Source organism: Eleginops maclovinus, chromosome 17, assembly GCF_036324505.1.
Source record: "Eleginops maclovinus isolate JMC-PN-2008 ecotype Puerto Natales chromosome 17, JC_Emac_rtc_rv5, whole genome shotgun sequence".
Lineage (NCBI taxonomy): Eukaryota > Metazoa > Chordata > Actinopteri > Perciformes > Eleginopidae > Eleginops > Eleginops maclovinus.
In genome coordinates, this window is record NC_086365.1 from 2,628,952 (window position 1) to 2,647,928 (window position 18,977).

The following is an 18,977-nucleotide window of genomic DNA, read 5'->3' on the forward strand; positions in this document are numbered from 1 at the left end:
GTTTGTGGTATTGCATTAATGGCTTTAACACAGAGTGAACTTTCATTACATTTTACCAACTTTTGCAGAGTATTAACTGGCTATGCTAATGTTTAAAGCCACTTCTCACTCAAATCATTCATCATGCGATTACTTTCAGCTTTTTTTCCCCACCAAGCTAGTTTTGCAGTACACGCAAATGTGGACTGTCAGTGGGAAATGGTGTATTCTGTGGAGTAAATATAGACATAATCATGATTAAAAAGCAGGACAAACTCTGCTCAACACTTACAATGGTGGTGCAAAATGCTAAACAATATTATCATACAGTAACCTTGACTAACCGTGTGCTACATCTGGTTGCAGTGCAACACTTGTCATGTGTTTTTAATAAACCCTCATTTAACCCAAAATTATTACAAAAGAAATAACATACACAAGCAATCCTGTAACAATTTTTGTTTTTATAGAAAACCAAAAGATAGTTGAAAAATAAAAAAGTGAAACTTTACAAAATGAAAACACAAAGATGGACACCTCATCAGGTAGGTGTGAGTACTATGGGGATGCTGAATGACTGTTGCTCTGGTCCCGTTCAGGGGTCTATTACATGGAGATGAGTGGACAGGATTAATGTCTGACTACAATATATCCTCAGCAGTTCAAGCAATGTTTGGGTAAAAAAGACAACCATGACAACTTTATAGAGAAACAATCCGAAAATCCTTGTTTCAGTGCTATACCAAAACAATGTTACGTCAAAGGCATGTTAATTTTTTCTCAGAGGGTCCATGTAAAAAAACAAAAACCCATTAAAACACAAAATGTGTAATCATAAAATATGTCCCAGCAATGTTTTAAATCAGTTATGTCCATTCCTCAGTGCTCCTTGTGGTCTCCGTCCTCCTCCAGTTTCCTGATCTCTGCCTTCAGGCTGTTGATGTTTTCTCTGCTGGCTTTCAGTTTGTCTTTCAGCTCTGTGATCTCCTGGCTGGTTCTCCTCTTTGCCGCTTCCATTTTCTCCTTGGTCCTCTGCTCCAGCTCACTGACTGCAGACACAGACAACAACTCATAAGCTGATGACAGGGACTCAAACTCTTTAGTACAGTAACACAAACTAAATATTTTCCATAATGCAGGGTACTGAGGTTTACAGTAAGTAACAATTGGGGTATACAACAATGTGTTTTTGTGTGCGTATTCATTGTTGTTGTACATACATTCTGTCTCGTGCTTGTAAGCTCCCAGTGTGAGTTGTCTCGATGTGGTCAGTAGCTGCTGCATCATGGCTGTAGGATCCTGGAAGATCTGAATAAACAAAACTGAGTGACTAACCCATTACATTAAAATAATGATGCCATGTCAGTGTGAACATCTAATTCTACATGTGTGGACGATTCATGTGACTTATGCAATTTCCATTTATGGTGGCAAGATTAGACATCAGCAGATCATTATAATTGATAGGCCTTGGTTTTAATTTGAAAAGAACATTGAAATTGAACCAGTAAAGTTACTGTTGGTCATAAGCTACAGCACAAAGCAAAGAGTACCATTTCATCATAGAATTCAGAGACGACCGTCTTCTTAGGTATGGCACTGGAGTCTGACTGGAACAGCTTCAACAGATGATACAGAGTCACCTGAGACACACACAGGCTCAAATCAATACAGGCATACAATCCGAGGAAGAAGCGTTTCAAATGATTCTGTCACACTGCCTACTAAACACAAATCTTAACATGTGTTGAATATTTCATATCAGGAATCAAAGCAGCTCAATAAAATATATATTGGGCTCTCACAGGTCTCTCATTGGGGTCAATAAAGAAGATCTTGACGATGATCTCAAACTCCCCCCAGCCTGTCTCTGTTATCTCATACGGAGGCTTCGTAACCACTGGAAGAGAGAGAAACATTTGTACACACGCATATAGTCGTTTTATTGTCTCACATTTGAATTACCTTAAAACAGACCTGGCTTATTTATTGTACCATTGACAATCACTTTTTTTCGTTCTTTCGTCATAACATTTTCATTTTGTCATTATGTAATATAGTTCACATGAAACAGTGTATCCCCTCTGCTACACATCACAGACACATTGAGATGCAGTTGTGCTCATCCTGTGCCCGTTATCATACTGCTGTTTCCTCACCTCTCAGTGGGTTGCCATAGCTCTCATGTAGCTTGAACTGGATCTTCTTCACATACGCAGACATATCCTGGAAGACATTTGGGAAAAGACGACGATATAAGAAGGACAATATCTCTGAAATGATTGAGTGTGTTCACATAAACTGCGGTATTTTAATATCCTTGGCATAGCGTTGGAGTGATCCGGATGTCTCACCTCATTTCTGTAAGGCTTCACATAGACAGACCACTGATGTGTGTGTCCATCCTCCTCTCTCTTCTTCCCAAAGTAACGGGCAACGTTCCCAAACACAATGGGCTTCACGATGGTTACTCCCTGCAGATCACAATACAGAAAACATAGAGATGTTATTATATTATTAATTCACTCCTGTTCAAATACAAGAAGAAAAACAGTGGTTATCGTTACATTCATTCCTGATTGGTACGGACAAGCAATGGAACACAGTGAGTTAATATAAACACAGACAGCTCCAGTGTTACCTTAACTCTCCCCCCGGAATCTGGACCAAATTCAGTCATCTTTTTGAACATAGTACGAGAGAGAGAGAGAAGTTAAACTCTGTGTTCACTCTACAGGACTCTTCTTGTTCCACAGCGTGTATCCACATTTAATATGGCTTCCATTTAAGCATTAAAAGTGTGTTTTTATATAGCCAGCGTTTCTCGTCATTAAACTACCAGCCAAACAAGCGCCGGAAGTGAGAAGTGCAACACGCTAAATTGCACGGCACGACTGAGACACGGATACCAGAAGGTTCCGGCTGATGGGCACAACGGCAAAAATAATGTCGCTTCTATTTGTGTGCGTATGAACTTTTACGAATGTTGTCGTTATTTATAAATTAAATCGCACATATTCATAGCGTAACGTCCTCGAAAATGTCGATATAATGAAAACCCTCTTTAACCTAAATACCATTAGCTCAAATATTTCCTCAAATCACCCGTGATACATTTCTCATAATAGAAAGCTACCTACAAAACAGCAAATCTTCGCCTGTTAAAGGTATTTTTTATGCCATAAGTTGCTTATCAAACCTAAGACCTAACGTTATATGATAATGAATTTAGGAACTTAGAACATTCTAGATAATGTGTAGACCAAATTAACTTTATTGACCTAGATTGCCTTAAGGTAATTGATGTTAGCCTCTCTCCACAGCAGCCTTTTCATATTACCAATTGGATTCATCATGCACAAAGGAAAGCCAAGAAACGAATCCTCATTTAAAACGGTTTTATTTCTTTTAACAACTAATGGCAATTTGATTACTTTCGGCTAGTGTGCCTCTCCCTGACCAGGAAACTGTAATTGTAACATATCATTGCTAGCAGCATTATGACTATAGTCCCCATGGAAATAATCTAGAAGGAACCCAATTAATATAAAAACCCAATTAACAATAATATCTGTTAATAGACTGGTTCCACATTACAGGCAACTACATTTACAGGTAAAACCAATTGAACTGCTATCAGCAGGTACATTTAAAGGTTTGTTACACCTTTGTCAAGTTTCAGTTAAGGGTAACACATGGTTGTTACAGTAAGTGTAAAAGTAGCCGAAGATGAATATTTAGTGAAAATATACTTCAAATCTTCAAACAGTAGAAACACACACACAAAAAAGATACTTTCCATCTGATTGTGAGGTAAAGTCTTGATCTTGGTTGATGCAGCATTCATTCTGCAGTGATGTCGACCTGAAAACACTTACCTTCAGCGCTGTGGGGAAAAGTCAGCACAATAACACAGCGACACCCTCCACACCCACACAAACATTATGTTGCTGCTTAGACCTATGCTCAGCACGACACTGATTGCAAATTTGAAAATGTACCAGATCACAAAATGCATATGTCAATGTACACGAATGACTTTAACGTATAACGTTGAAAGCACTAAAGAGATTTCAATCAAGCATTCTTCTTTAAAACCCTAATTTACAATGTTTCATTAGTCTTTTACAAAGTTCACAAGGTTAAGCGAGCATATTGATTAATATCAGTGCATATCAAACACTTTTTAAAGTATAATGTTTGCATAATTAAAACAGCAGCATGGGGTTTTAATTGTTTGGCAGTGTTAACTTTTTTGTTTTTATCAGATAAGCCGTAGCCATTACAATGAATAGATGGCGTTAGCGTCAATCATCCTTACAATCATCAAATACTTTTAGGCACGCAATTTTTCAGGAAAAGGTTGTGCATTTGATTTGAGACAACAGATATAAAAAAGTAAAGTAAAACAAATATCTTGACAAGTAAACCAATTGTCTCAAATAAGACAAAACATTTTTTTTAAAGATTGAGACAAAGTCATTGTTGACCATTTAAATAGTTAAGCTAAGCTGTCAACATCAGTGATAATCAGCATGTCAGTTTTAGTCTCTTTTTATCCATATTACTTTGTATGGAGTACAAATGGAACAAACACCAATATAAAACCCTCTGATGAAACACTGTTGCAGCACCACAAATATTTTTTACCAAGTTTTATTTACTAAAATTCAATAATTGGACTGGCCAATGTCAAATATCAGGATATCTATGCTGAATATATTTTGTAATTGAAAATATTGACCAGACAGTAAAAAACAGACATTTACCTCCGTGCTTATTTGCCAAAATGACCACCTCAAATACTACAAACTAAAAGCTCTGTATCACAAAGTCCATACAATCACAGCCCAACAAAAATGCAAGACAAACATTATGGGTGTTGGAAAGAAAGACATGATGCCGTGCATATGACAAGGTTAGTGTTATGGTGCAGACAGCATCTTTAAGAATTTGCTCATGAAGAACCTTCACTGAATCTGTTGCCACTGTTGTGGAGTGACAGGGTAAAGTGTTGAACATGAATATACAACATGTGGACAAAATTGTGCAACAAAGGCTGGAAAAAGTCAAATTTACTTGAAATTGAAAATGTTATTTAGAATAAAAATGTAACGGACGACCAACTCCAGGTTTACTACAATCCCTGCTTGAAGTAATATGGTTTGCCTAATCTGAGAAGAAATATTTCACACCATCAGGAAAAAAGACAAATTTGAGTAGGGAAGGTTCTTGGTAATAGCTTATCAGTGCGATTACAAACAGAAACCACTTTGTAAACAGTCTTTTTTCCATTTAGAGAAAGGAACACAATAACAAAAAGGTTTTTTTTTCTAAAACCATAAAGCCGCTTGCTAGCTAGAAAACAGAAGAAAAAAATCCAAAAGGTGGACATTCAATATGAAAGGTTTGCAGTCCAAAATACACATTTAATATAAATGACCCAAACATGTAGAGGAATTCACCAACTGCATCGAGTACCTCAGTAAACATTTTTTATTACAACACCATCTAGTTTTTAATCAAAAGCAGAGACATTTACAAACATTCTAACAACAAAAAGAATAAATGAGAGTAAGAGGGGGTGGAGAGAACACATCAATTATGCACCCTATAAAAACTGATCTCTAAACTGAATGAACACAGTACAGCGAGCCAGGGGAAAATAAAAAGCAAACGGGATGTGATGTTTGAGTCTTCTAGTAGGGGATTGGTGGGCTATTTTATTGTTTCTTTGCAAAAAAAAAAGCATCACAGTCATTTTCTTGTCAAATAAAACATCATAAAAATAAAAGAATTGTCTGGAAAGTTTCTTTTCTTTCATCTTTAGTTAACATGAGTATAGATGTTTGGATAACATAGCCTTACACAGGTCAGGGTCTTCCATCCGCTGCTCTATTCAGGCAGACAAGATGAACAGACAAGAGAGAAGTGTGGGAGGACAGGAGAGATGGAGGAAGAGGTGGTGCTTGTGATCCTGTCCGGTCATGCAGGGCGGGGAGGTGGTGGCGCACTGAAATCCTTCCTCCTTTTCCTTCCATCCTTGATCCTCGTAAGCTAAAGGGGGCCAAAACGAAGGGTGGAGTTTGGTTTGGAGGCAGCCCAACAGAACAAGTTACCCCCCTCATCATTAAATCTCTATACTACACATTCTAAGGCTGGGTGCAATTCACCATCACTGAGTCAAGTGTCCACTTACTGTTATTTTACAAGGTTTTTGTAGGGTCATAACACTTAAAAAAAAGGTCTCTTAAAATAGTGCATATACATTTTATAATAAAATATAAGGACATTCACTTCTGTAGACGGTGTATTGCACCCAACCCTGGCACATACACAGAGAGACAGTGTCATGCAAACTTTAACAGGACAAATCCAAGAAGGAAATCTATCAGTATACACACAAACCAGGAAATAAAACCATATGCAGTCGAGCCCTGGCCTGAATGTACTTTATAGTGTTCTGGAAACATGGATTAAAAATACGCTATAAATGTGTGCATGTGTAAATTCATATGTAGATGCTTGCACTGTTACACAAGGTACGCCTTACTATAGTGCACACTAAATTTGAAATTAACGGATAAAGGGAACATGTTGATGGAACATAAAGGGCAAAGAAGGGATTTAACAAGACTTGTCCCTCCAATTTCTAAAGTGGAATTAGCCTTTACTCATTTAAAATGTGCCTGGCTTTACAGTCCTGCATAGTGCAGCATATTTTCTGTTTTGTGTAGCATACCGTCTGCTTATTTTTTAAATGAATTCTCCAAAATACTTGCCCCCTCCCCTTTCAACCACTTCTAAATTATCTTTAAGCAGTCATTGGTAGGTTTAGCCACACCCCTCGGCTGTAAGTTTGTCATACAGCTATTTCCAGAACACATTTATCTTAAATCCAACTGGAAATGGCAGGTATTAAATACGTTTCCGTAAATAAGCAATATAGTAGTCAAAGACACAGAAAGGACAATAAGAGCTGTACAAAAACACAACTACCAAGAGGAAGGAATATATCAGAGGTCCATTTGAAGCACTTCTTAACAGAAATGTAACATTCATCAGATGAAACGTCAACAGTTCTGATACAGAAAGTCAAATTTGTCAGTTACTCTATTCATTTAAATTCAATTTATTTAGCCATGTTAATGCAAGGTTTTTGCCTCACAGGGAAAATTTAGAGTTGGTTTATGCACCAGTAAGGCCTTGCTTGCAGGCACTTCATGAACAGATTGATTTACATGGTTCAAAGATTAAAGTGCATATTGAAACTTCAACATTTTTTTTTTTTTTTATGTACAAAGAGTTTTACATGGTGCATGGCTACAGACAAAACCGACAATACCTAACACAGAAGACAAAGTCAAAGGCACTCCTAGTATTAATAAAAAGGGACTGTTACACTGTACAAGTGGGCATGACTGAACCTTTGTCAAATTACAGAGCAGACCAAATTATAATTTGCCATATCAAAATAAGATTTAAACATATGTTCTACGCTGATAAATATATTTAATGTGTAGCAGCGTGTCATCTAATAAAGCATGGAAATGAATAAGGACAGAGCCAAACCAGGGTCAAACAGTCCATCAAATACTCCGACCTCTAACTGATTCCACTTTGACAAAACACACCCTGACAACACATGTGATATTTACCATTAAAAATCTTCTATTGAATAGACTACATTTGACATACCTGCATAAGTAATCTCAGAAATACTTAAATATACTGTTAAGGTGTTAAAGAAAATAGTCATAGTGCATGGGGGTGTAGAAAGATTTACACATTTGCCATTCTACTCACATGGTACAAGGGTGATTTGAGGATTTTTATACTGGGAACTAAATATACTTAAACCATTACAAATGTCTTATACCAAAAAAGCTAATGTTTACATTGCGCATAGGCCATCTTTGAGTGTCACAATTATTCCAGTCAAATTGAACAGAAACCCTGTTTGACCCTGGTTTAACATGAGCGAATTATATGTTCGTTCAATAGGTACAACAGGCCTGTGACGATGAGAACCTTTCAGCCTGGAAATTCCCCCATGGCAATATGAACAGAAAAAACAATGTTTAAGCATATCTGTGGACACAGCAAATAGCCAGACTACCATCAGGATAAAAAGCAAAGGGCCATATTCTCTTTTTATCCCCTAATGAGCATGCTCCAAAAAAGGTATAAGACTGAATGCAAAATGGGATTTCCACAGCCACAAACATTTAGATAAAAAGGTATAGGCATCTCTAAATGAGCAGCAGCTATTAAACCATGTGTCCACTGGGGATCTCTTCTCTAACAGTAAGGGGCATTAGAGGAGGCTGCAGTAATAGATGTGGTAATGCCACAATAAAATGCATCACGAGTACTTAAAAGGTTTTTTACATTTAATTATTATAACTGTGAAACTGTACAAATGCTTCAAGTGAAAGTGGAGAAAAACAAACTCCTTTACAGAATCAGAAAAGGGAATACTTTATAAAGAGGTTCCCAGTGGACAAAGGTTTACCCTCATAGTAAAAAAATAATATATTTTTGAACTAGATCAATTCAGCTCGGGAAACCAGCTAAAAAGATTTCTGCACTATTTCTAATCAAAGATCTTCAAGTTATGTTCTTTTGGCATTTGCCTTTTTTTCACCAGATTTCAGCATCCCCACAAGCAAAACCACCCCAGGTAATATTTCTGAAGGAAAACTGAATGCTTAAAAACTGTACCTATGCTCAATAAATAATGTGTCTGATGTATGGAGCCACTATTATGAAGGTGTCAACATTGAATGTGGTTTATGTATGAAAGTTAATGTACATCTATCAGAAATATTATTTGGGGTGATGTGCGACTGAGATGCTAAAGGGGTCCATATAAGCTTCGAAACTCTGCTCTATGAGGTCTGGTTATTAAACAACACCACAGACATCTTAAGGGCTTTGGCAGTGAAGAGCAAGAGGACCACACACAATCGATCAAATCAGATATTTCAACTGCAGGTCAGAAATTTTACATAAGTATGATGTTGTTCAACACGCAAGTGACGAGTGGAAGAAAGCATCTATCCACAAACATTACATTATGATTTGAAAACCTCAACATCAAGCGACAATTGGCCTAAACAATAATTTCATATGAATTTATCAGCAACTGACCCAGAACACAATCCAAAAAGCCAGCAAGCACACAGTGCTATGAGCCATACACTCAAATATACTTGCAGGATTTCTTGCCAAACTTAAGACACCTGATACTGCGCCTAAATGGAAATCATTTCAATGAACATAAAAGTCACATCAAAAATATTAAAAGTATTCAAATGGAAATGTCAGTTTGAGTGAATCAGGCAACTCAACTAGAGAATGCAATGTCTCAACATTTTTTACACATTACTTGTGCTCAGCGTATCACTGTCTATGTTGTCAGAACATGATATCAAAAAAGGTATGAATGTTATTTTGTATTCCTTCTTTCGTCACCTCAGGTTCTTAATTTGAGGTACAGTGATTCACAGGTGAGCAACACTAAGTTACAAGACATTGAATTTGACAATAGTAAAATGTCAGGCAATGGTACCGACATGCAAATGTGGCACAATGACATTCTCAGTTTTACGTGAATAAAACATTTACCAGTATATGTTGCTTCTTCAACAAATTAAACAGTGTTTTTTTTCCTAAAATACACCCCAATTTGAACAGATGATACACAATGCTAAATCTGTAGGGAATGCTTTGACATTGGAAACCTGCCAATCAGTCAACTACTATAACAATCACACTGACAAACCAACTCAGCAGTCACAATACACTTCAATTAAACCCACATAAAATGAAATGTCCATATAGTATTAAATCTTTATATTAAAGCCAGACAATTGATCTACTTTTTGGTCCACTGGCCATAGATGCTGGCAAAAAAAAATCCTCTTTTTATGAGCTGAATGGATGTTAATATTAGCAACAGTATCTACGGATCAGAACTGACAAAAAGACAGAGCTCGTAGAAAACGTTACCCACCACAGACAAATATGTAGAAGGAAAACGGCTGGCTATGTTTTTCTGCCATGCCAGAAATCAATTAAATGATGCTTTATTTTAAATGGATTTGGCAGAACACAAAAAGAGGCACAGCATTTTTTTTGTGCAAATTAACCAGTCTCAAGGCATGTAGACCAAAAGGTAACAATGCATCCATAAAGTCAACTTCCTGAGAACCACAGCATTGATACAACTCTTACAAACCCTTCTGCAGCATGTTGTTTACAGTAGGTGTGTATTACACATATTGTCTGAAAGACCATATTCACATCACAACCTTTAATACAAACGGGGACTTTGAGGAAAGCAGACTTACCTTATACCTACCTTAAATGAAAGGAGTTTTAAAAGACTCTTTCTTGCTTACCTCATCTCTCCTAGTCCCCTTTCTCAAACATTCTTAGAGGGACAGTTAAATAGCTATGACCTCCTCCTCTACTGTAAATGATGACTTGATGCTTCACATTTCTAAAATGTTCAAAAAGCTTTTAATGCCCAAGCCGTGACTTACGAGTAAAAGGCATCATTACCTTGTTACGCACCAAAAATACTAAACTGAAACCTTGAATACAATGAAGAAGAGAGAAGGTGCGCAATCTAAGCAGACTTTTTAAAAAATCGTCTGCCATGTAGTTTAGGCTACGAGCGCTTGAACTGGACTGGCTATGTCTAACAAAATATAGTGACCAAGAAGACAGAAGAGCTTATTACAGAACAAAATACTACAGGAAATGTTGTACCCACCTTCCTAATGGTCTAGCGGTGTCGGTACTCCCTTTCACGCTCTCTCTCACGGTCACGGTCCCTGTCCCTCTCACGATGGCGGTCGCGCTCCCGGCTGCGTTCTCTGTAATAGTCTTCATGTCTATCGCGGCTGCGAGACTTGTGACGTCTGCTCTTTTCTCTGGAGCGGCTGTGGTCCCGTTCCCTGGAACGTTCTCGCCTGGCATTGAGAAGCATCATTGGACTGTGTACAAGGGTTTAAAAGTTTCAAATACCAAATCTTCCAGGGCCAATTCCCAATAGGAAGTCATTTGAGATACATTCAGTATAGTGTCGCATTGAATAAAAATTGCACAGAATTGAAATTGTACCTGGAGGCAGAACCGTAGCTTTTTGACTCAATGCCGTGGAGACAGTCCTGCAGGGAACTGATGAGGACCTTACAGCGGTCATCGGCCGACACTTTGGACTGTTTGATCAGACTGATGGCTGTCACCAAGGTCTCTATGGCACTTCCATAGTCAGCTAAAGAGAACAGAAAGGTGGCGTTGGCTCACAGTGTGTTGTTTGATGGCATTATATCTGGGCTCACCCACAGTAAAGAAGTACTTGAGAAGTGTATTCCTATATTACTGAAATTGTTACCTGCACTGGCGTCAGACACTGCTCGAGAAATAGCACTGGAGGAGATGGCTCTGTTCCTGTTCATGATCTCCTCAAACTCTGCCTCGCTCAGTGGGGTCCGTGACGCCTCCATGTCCCTGAAAATCCACACAAAAGTCACAGTACTTGTTACGTTCCAGTGCAACAAGTGAGAAGCAACAACTTTAAGGTTATCAAGAAAAACAAGTGCAAATGTATCGTTGACATATTGGGAGAGATTATATGTAATGTTTATCAGTCGCTCCATCTTTCTTACCGGCCTCCAGGACCGTAGTCCCCTCTTTCATATGGTGGCGGACGTCCGTATGGGTCGTTTGGTCCAGGGGGGCCGCGGTTGTCATTGGGGGGCATGTTGTTGTTGCCAGGTGGGGGGAAGAAGGCAGGGTTGACATGGGGTGCTGGCGGTGGTCCACCTGGTGGGGGACCTGGCATGTGTGGAGGTGGAGCCAAAGCCATGGGGGGCCCAATTGGGCCTGGGGGACGTGGAGGGAAGGGTCCCGGGGGTGGTGGGCCCTGCTGAGGTGGCGGGGGACCAGGGGGAGGGCCGTAACCTGGAGGTGGGGGGCCTGGGGGCAGGGGGCCCATGGGAGGCTGGCCAAACTGACCAGGGAAGAGAACAGGGGGAGGAAGCCTGTCGCCACGATTTGGAGGACCAGGGAGGGGAGGGGGTAGACCCTGGCCAGGTGGAGGTCCTGGAGGACCAGGGGGTCCGGGTGGGCCAGGAGGGGGACGTGGTGGACCCTGCATCCCACCTAAAAGAAAACACAGGGGACAAAACAGATTGGCATGAGACAAAGTAAGATCCGGACTGTGTCGTTGCTATAGCCAGTAGAGATCTGCCAGACATTAGGTGCATGACTGGGAAATAGGTGTGCTCGTATTAAAACCACAAATACTTTTCTACTTGAGAATATAATTGTATGACTAATTGTATGGACCGAATTTTATATCCAGCAGTAGCAAGTACCCGCAGGTAATTAACGCAGTGCTGTTTTTGCTTTGTCTGCTTTTCTTGTGTAACACAAATAAACTACCACTGCATTTGGTTGTGCAACCCTGTGCTGTAGAATGACAATAAAGAGTCCTTGACTGAATCATTGAAATAAGGCAGTTCAAAGCAAGGACACTTAACACAGACAGATACAGGAGAGGAAGCCATAGGTACAGGGAACAACACAACAAATAATGCTGCAAATAAAATCAGAGGGCAACAAAACAGATGACGAGAAACACTCTTATCGTTTCAAGCAAGCGTTTTAACCAGGTTCTACAGTCAAGTTAAGGCTGATGGAACATTTCTGTGAGCTGCAGAAACAAGAGAGCCACCAAGTCAAGTTTGTCTTTGGCTGGCTGAGCTTGTGGCCATCTGATGGCTGTATCTAAAACACTCACCAACACGCCATATATCATTTTATTATGCTAGGTTGGAGAAATCTAGGGATGCTTTAAAGCACTGTGAGGGCTGGCACTCTACATTAAGCTACCTGTTTAGCATGGAACTGTAAGGTCATATTTGAATGTCAATCAAATTCTCAATAATCAACACTTGAATTGCCATGGAAAAAGGTTTGCTTACTACATTTAAAATGAGACCAGAAATATGAATACAAGTCATATGACTTCGGGCTTAAGGCTACTGGGCAGTGCAAACTGTAGTCAGCTGCATTTGCTTTGTTGGCAATATGAATGTTACTGAGCAGGCAGAAGGGTCTTTGAAAACTTACTGTGGGCTCCTGCCTCTTCACTCAGAAACATTGTTTTGAGAATGACAACAAACAAACGTTGGCTTTATAAAATGTTTTAGTCTAAACACAATGCAACTCTGGGCAAACAATTTAATGCATTTTAACTATTAAGGTAGATCGGAAAGAAATTAGGGTTAGGTTTAAAAAGGTGATCGATCAATTCAATTGAGGTGTTTCACCTCTGCCACGCCAGTTCCCGTTCCTGCCCCCCGGCGGGAAGGGATTGAAACTCATATCCATCAGAGGGCCATCTTGGTGCCTAATCAGATCTGGTCTCATTCCCGAGCCTAATGGGGAAAAAAGCAAACCAATCACAACTTTTTCCTTCATACTCAGAGGCCTGTCTCTGCCCAGCAGCAGCACGGGGAACAAGCCACTAAGCGAAAGAGGGCACATGAAAGAGGGGGGAAATAAGGGAAAGATGCAAAAATGGGAGAAGAACAAAATGAAAAAAGCTGGCACCTCCAATCTTTGTTTCTAAAAGGCTGCCAATCTGAGATTTGCAAGGAGTTTAGGGTTGGTAGCTTGTCAAGTAAAGCTTTGAGAAAACTGCTTCTCAAGGAATGGGTTGTTGGAAATAATCAGTGAGCAGAAAAATTGCAGCCAGGGAACGATTATTTGTTCAACTAGAGGTGTAGTGGGACAAATTTACAAACCAGATGGGTGGGGAGACATGCAAAAACACACTACTGCCAGGAGTGACTTAATCGGTGAAAGATCCCTCACAAGAAACACACACACTACAATAGACTATTTCTGGTTCCATGCGGGTTAGTAGAAGCAAAGCCTGGGCTGTGCTTACAGAGCAGCACTGCAAGACAGAAAGCATAAATGTGTGTATGTGCTTTTAGTCACATCATGAATTCGCTTTGACTGCTGAGACTGGGCATTAATTGCATCTGCTTCAATGTGAAATAGGTGATTATTTCCAGTGGAGGCGTGATTGGGATGTTAACATCCTTCCTCCCTTCAACTCACCTTTTTTGGTAAAGCAACACCAAGGTAACACTCAAGACTAAAAATAAAGGGTTTACCACTTGAAATCTCCTAATGAGTTGAGGAGACAGTGAAGTAAGGATAATGTAGTTGGCTAAATTAACTTGCCACAATGTTATAAGAGCAGTGAACTGAGAGGCGTGTAACCAAACTAACCAGGGAAATGTGGAGGTGGTCCTCCAGGTCCAACAGGACCAGGGAAGCGGTCTCCTCCGGGGCCCGGTGGTCCGGGGAACCTGCCTCTGCCTCGACCCATGGGGAAACCCCCTCCACGAAGGCCACCGCCAGGGGGACCAGCTTTGCCTTCCCCGGACATCTGGCCTGACTGGGTACCTTGGAAATGAGGAGATAACGCTAACTGAGTTTTAAAATATGTTTGAAATAAACAATAAACGTTTGCATTCAAAAATGACAGAATGTGAAGTAATATGTTTATATTTGTTGGAGCATTCGCAAATATAGCATCTTTTAAAACATCATGGTGACAAGCATGCATGTTCAAATTATTCTCATCAAGTGTATCTGAAATATAAACCATTCCCATGAGCACATTGATATTACTTACTTTTGCGTGACTGCATCTCAAACTGGCTGAGGGACTGTTTGTTGCACGGCGTGACGATGGGATTCTGACCATGGAGCTCCCTCTTTGACAGCAGCTCCATCAATTTCCTGGAAGATGACTCTGAGCCCACACACACCAGTGCAAACCTGTGTGGTAAATGGCAAGGAGGATAAACAGTCAGAGTTTGTGCATGACTTCCTTTTTCAATTTAAATATTTAAGGAAAGTATATAAGAAAATGTTTCGCCCAAATTCAAAATCACAAATCAGGACTGGACCGAACAACAAAAAAAGGACTTTTATCTAAATTGAAACTAAAATATTAGCACCCAGTACAAATGATTTTATTCAAAGTACTATGAACAGATAGGTAAGAAATAGCTCCCACCAAATATTGGACTATTCGCTCAATATGTTCTACGAAGTCATTATAATAACCTATAGCAGGTTGTCATTAGGTGGAATCATATGTAATAAAGACCTCACCCTTTTGACTGGCCATTGGCTCTGTTTTCAAAGAACTTGATCTCCAGCACATCTGTGATGCCGACCGACCGGATAGCTTCTGTCAGGTCCTCGTCAGTCGTCCACTGCATGAGAGAAGAGAGGGCCATTAGCATGACTGAATTCAGGGTGTACTGACCAGCTACGTTTTAAATATTACATTATGTTGCACAACTACACAATGTATACGTGAACATCTTTGTACAGATACATTTCAATCTAATTAGCCTTCTACCCACCCATGTTAGGTTTCCTATGTACAGGGCAATCCTTTTGCCGGTGTAGGTGTACACCACGTTGGGTTGGGAACTCTTCCCTCCCTCTGAGCCACCCTGTGTAGGCAGTGTGTCCAGATAGTCCCGGTCTTCCGGAGCATCTCCATTATTGGCTGATGGGGATATAACATCATCATACAGGTCGATCTGTTCGTGGACTGGGTAGTCGGCTTCCTGTAGAGCGTAACAGTTCCGTCAAACACGTGACACGTTATGTGCTCCACTGGTGTATAAATCAGAGACAATGCATAGAATAACACAAGGCTGTTTTGACCTTTCAGTACACCAATAACAATTAGCAGGGGTGTATTACTGTGTTTTATTTCTTATTCTATTTGATTGCAGCAGTATCTGGTGGCACAATAAATCCTGATTATTTTTTTCTTCTAATTTGCAATAAATGCCCATGATTCAAGTCGACTGCGCATGCTGAAAGAAATCACAAAAAGTACTTTGTCTAAAGTACTTGTTAACCTTGACAATTTCTACATGCATCAAATCTCAAAGTGCCTGCTCTTAATCCAATACAATATTCCTCCTCAGCTGTTAACATGTTGCCATGCATACTCCAATAAGGTAAGTTTTATATTGCAGACCGTGATGTTCACAGTATCCTTCAATATATAAGTCTTTGTGTTTAAAAGGTGGTTTGTTCCTCACTCTGAACGAACAATGTAGGCATGTCTTTTAAGCATGCATCTTTACCCCAGCCCATCAAACTTTGAGTTAGTTGTTTTGTATACCATGCACAGAGCTGGCCATAAACAGACAAGAGTTTTTGACATGACCAATATTAGATTGGGAATATTGTCCTTTTCAGAATACGAGTGTGCATGATCAAAAAATGTGGTGTGTTGTTACATTACAGGGAAACCATTAGAGCTGGTAGGACTCTTGTGTACTTCCAACCAGTTAAGTAAAACAAATGTAACCTGTTAATGTTCAACACAATTAACTAAATCCGAGTATTGTGGAACACACCTACACTGAGTGCTTACGCAAGTGAATACCTCAGTTGTATTGTTTATGTGACCAAACACATTTAACTTCATATTACACAATGCAAAGAACAATGTACAGTTTATTTTTAACTGAACACAAGTAGAACAGGTTATAGGGGAGCAGTGGCTCTCAATATGGATTGAGACTTGTAGACATATTAATTAAGGAGGTCACCAGCCTGGTTGACCTAATGTTAAATGGTTGAACGGAAAAGTGACTTCGGTAAACATGAACAGGAGAGGGCATCTCTAATAGAACATGTTGGTCAATATTAAGCTTCACTAGGGAAGGAAAATGTTGCTGGAGATAAAGTTGTCACCAAGTGGCCGACAAACAACAAGTTGCAGCCTAGCCTCTGGTGTACAGGAAAGGGGCGTGCTAGGAGTAGAAAACAACATAATCCAGCCAATAGACCAGAGATGCTAACGTTGCACTAAACAAGAGCCAAAAGCACACCCTCCGTAATGTTACATCTAATAAAAGGCTTTCCCAGTTACATGTAAAACGCCATGCCTACTGATAATTAAGGTTCAACCTCAAATGTGCTTGTGTGGACTGATCAAAAACAAAGGGAGCCACAAAGTAACGTGCCAAACATAATTATTTGTTGGAAAGCTAACGCTGGCTAGCTATCGTAACTAGCGCGCCACAGGCAGCCATTCCGAGGCCCGACACTGTGAACAATGATAGAGGTTGGTATTAGAATTCAGCCAAAGAAAAACAATATATTTGCACATTTCATGTACTTTTCTATATGCTTCCCGCGTGCGTTTAAGTGTAGACTACAGCGCATTTTCAACATTTCTCGGCGGTAATAGTATCTGAGGATGCGGGCTTGCAGCATGGTGGAGAGGGGGCCTGTATGCGAGGGAAACTCTGCCCAGCAGAACACACCATTCCCCTACCAGACTAAGCACCATATATTACACAGACATACAGAACAGTAAACTGTAAGCTGAAGTGTGCTGAATGCGAGTTTAATACCTGGGTGAATTCCTCCTCTACGTCGGCGTAGATATCGATGTGATCCACACCGTCCGCCATTTTCCTCGGACCCGTCGCTCTCGGTAGCTCGCTCTCTCTGCCGGCGGTGCAGAGCTACACTGAGACACAAACAATGAGCGAGCACTAAGGCCCCTGCTGGCCCCCTTCACTAACTACAGCCCTGCTGAAGAAAACAAACCATGATTTAAACGCGATAACACCAGTGTGGGAAAGCGCTATATCTCCTACCTTTCCTGCTTCCGGGTTTTGTAACGAGATTACAAAACCAGGAAGCACTTCTATTACAATTACATAAAAGAAAAAATCACATTACTGTGAGAGAAAATAGAGATTGCATGCAGGGATACAGTGTTACAATACATTTAGAAAAACATCGATATGTTATCGGTAAACGTAATGAATGAATTCTCTTTACGTTACTTTTTATGTTCTATGTTTTAAATAAATGTCTTTTCTAGTGCAGTAGCTGGACACCTGATTTATTGAAGAATAGCAGTTTGCTTTTGATTAGTGTATTAAGTTAGACAGCATTTGTAAATTATTAGTTATTACATTTGATATGACATATCTGCGTTTCTTCATTCCTAAGGTTACATTGTTAGATACATTTAGGTAAAAAACATCTTATTGATATTTATCTTCTCTTGTTTTTATTTGCACTGCATTTGATATTGAGGTCTAAAAGTAAAGGAAAGTAATCAGATTACATTACTTTTATATTTTGATACTCTGATTAAGTTTTTTTACAGGTAAGAAGTAGCCTTTTGTAACGGACTACATGTTTATACTAACCCTCCCAACCTATCATGATAGGCGGCCGACTTCTGCCTGTCAAAAAAGACAAGATCAACTATTGGTCTCGTTTCAAAGAAAAAAATCTAATCTGAATGATCACATCAGTATTCTCGGTACTCATGTGTGGAGTTTTTCAGTGTGCGACGTAAAGCTCGTAGAGCACACTCAATAATGTGTTGCTTGAGATATACAGTGGGGCAAAAAAGTATTTAGTCAGCCACCAATTGTGCAAGTTCTCCCATTTAAAAAGATGAGAGAGGCCTGTCATTTTCATCATAGGTACACTTCAACTATGAGAGACAGAATGGGGGAAACAATCCAGGAAATCACATTGTAGGATTTTTAATGAATTCATTGGTAAATTCCTCGGTAAAATAAGTATTTGGTCACCTACAAACAAGCAAGATTTCTGGCTGTCACAGACCTGTAACTTCTTCTTTAAGAGGCTCCTCTGTCCTCCACTCGTTACCTGTATTAATGGCACCTTTTTGAACTCGTTATCAGTATAAAATACTTTTTTGCCCCACTGTAAGTAAAATGTCACGTTAGTTGCCTAGGTCAAAACGTTTCTTTTGTCAAAATGTATACATACATTTTTATATGTTTAATTTACATCTACATTTTGACTGGATAATAGATATTTTTTAATCATCCCCAACTATTTAAATACTATTTCTTACTAAGATT

General features: G+C 39.6%; 2 protein-coding genes across 9 annotated transcripts; both read right to left on the reverse strand.

Moving 5' to 3' along the window:
- Positions 1–423: 423 nt before the first annotated feature.
- On the reverse strand, positions 424–2,964 carry yeats4 (YEATS domain containing 4). Its single transcript, XM_063905179.1, has 7 exons — positions 2,621–2,964; positions 2,334–2,453; positions 2,139–2,205; positions 1,785–1,879; positions 1,533–1,622; positions 1,200–1,287; positions 424–1,028 (listed from the first exon to the last, which is right to left on the reverse strand). Exons 1-7 carry the CDS (start codon positions 2,669–2,671, stop codon positions 859–861), a joined length of 681 nt encoding a protein of 226 aa, XP_063761249.1. The 5' UTR covers positions 2,672–2,964; the 3' UTR covers positions 424–858.
- Positions 2,965–4,619: 1,655 nt separating this feature from the next.
- On the reverse strand, positions 4,620–17,712 carry cpsf6 (cleavage and polyadenylation specific factor 6). Of its 8 annotated transcripts, none has more exons than XM_063905174.1 (11): positions 17,475–17,712; positions 15,453–15,662; positions 15,196–15,299; positions 14,711–14,856; positions 14,302–14,478; positions 13,329–13,436; positions 11,661–12,156; positions 11,387–11,502; positions 11,113–11,266; positions 10,763–10,961; positions 4,620–6,036 (listed from the first exon to the last, which is right to left on the reverse strand). In XM_063905174.1, exons 1-10 carry the CDS (start codon positions 17,532–17,534, stop codon positions 10,775–10,777), a joined length of 1,758 nt encoding a protein of 585 aa, XP_063761244.1. In that variant the 5' UTR covers positions 17,535–17,712; the 3' UTR covers positions 4,620–6,036; positions 10,763–10,774. The 8 variants fall into 8 exon arrangements, with proteins under 8 accessions (XP_063761244.1, XP_063761241.1, XP_063761243.1 ...); XM_063905171.1 differs by having other exon boundaries at positions 10,763–10,985; XM_063905173.1 differs by having other exon boundaries at positions 14,302–14,499.
- Positions 17,713–18,977: the final 1,265 nt, after the last annotated feature.

Coding starts and splice junctions, on each gene's coding strand:
- yeats4 (XM_063905179.1), bottom strand. CDS start 2,671: ATGTTCAAAAAGATGACTGAATTTGGTCCAGATTCCGGGGGGAGAGTT. Junction 1,623..1,784: donor TTGACCCCAATGAGAGACCT/GTGAGAGCCCAA, acceptor TGTGTGTCTCAG/GTGACTCTGTATCATCTGTT. Junction 1,029..1,199: donor TTACAAGCACGAGACAGAAT/GTATGTACAACA, acceptor CTGTGTCTGCAG/TCAGTGAGCTGGAGCAGAGG.
- cpsf6 (XM_063905170.1), bottom strand. CDS start 17,534: ATGGCGGACGGTGTGGATCACATCGATATCTACGCCGACGTAGAGGAG. Junction 15,300..15,452: donor ACATAGGAAACCTAACATGG/GTGGGTAGAAGG, acceptor TCTCTCATGCAG/TGGACGACTGACGAGGACCT. Junction 14,500..14,710: donor TGAGATGCAGTCACGCAAAA/GTAAGTAATATC, acceptor AAACTCAGTTAG/CGTTATCTCCTCATTTCCAA.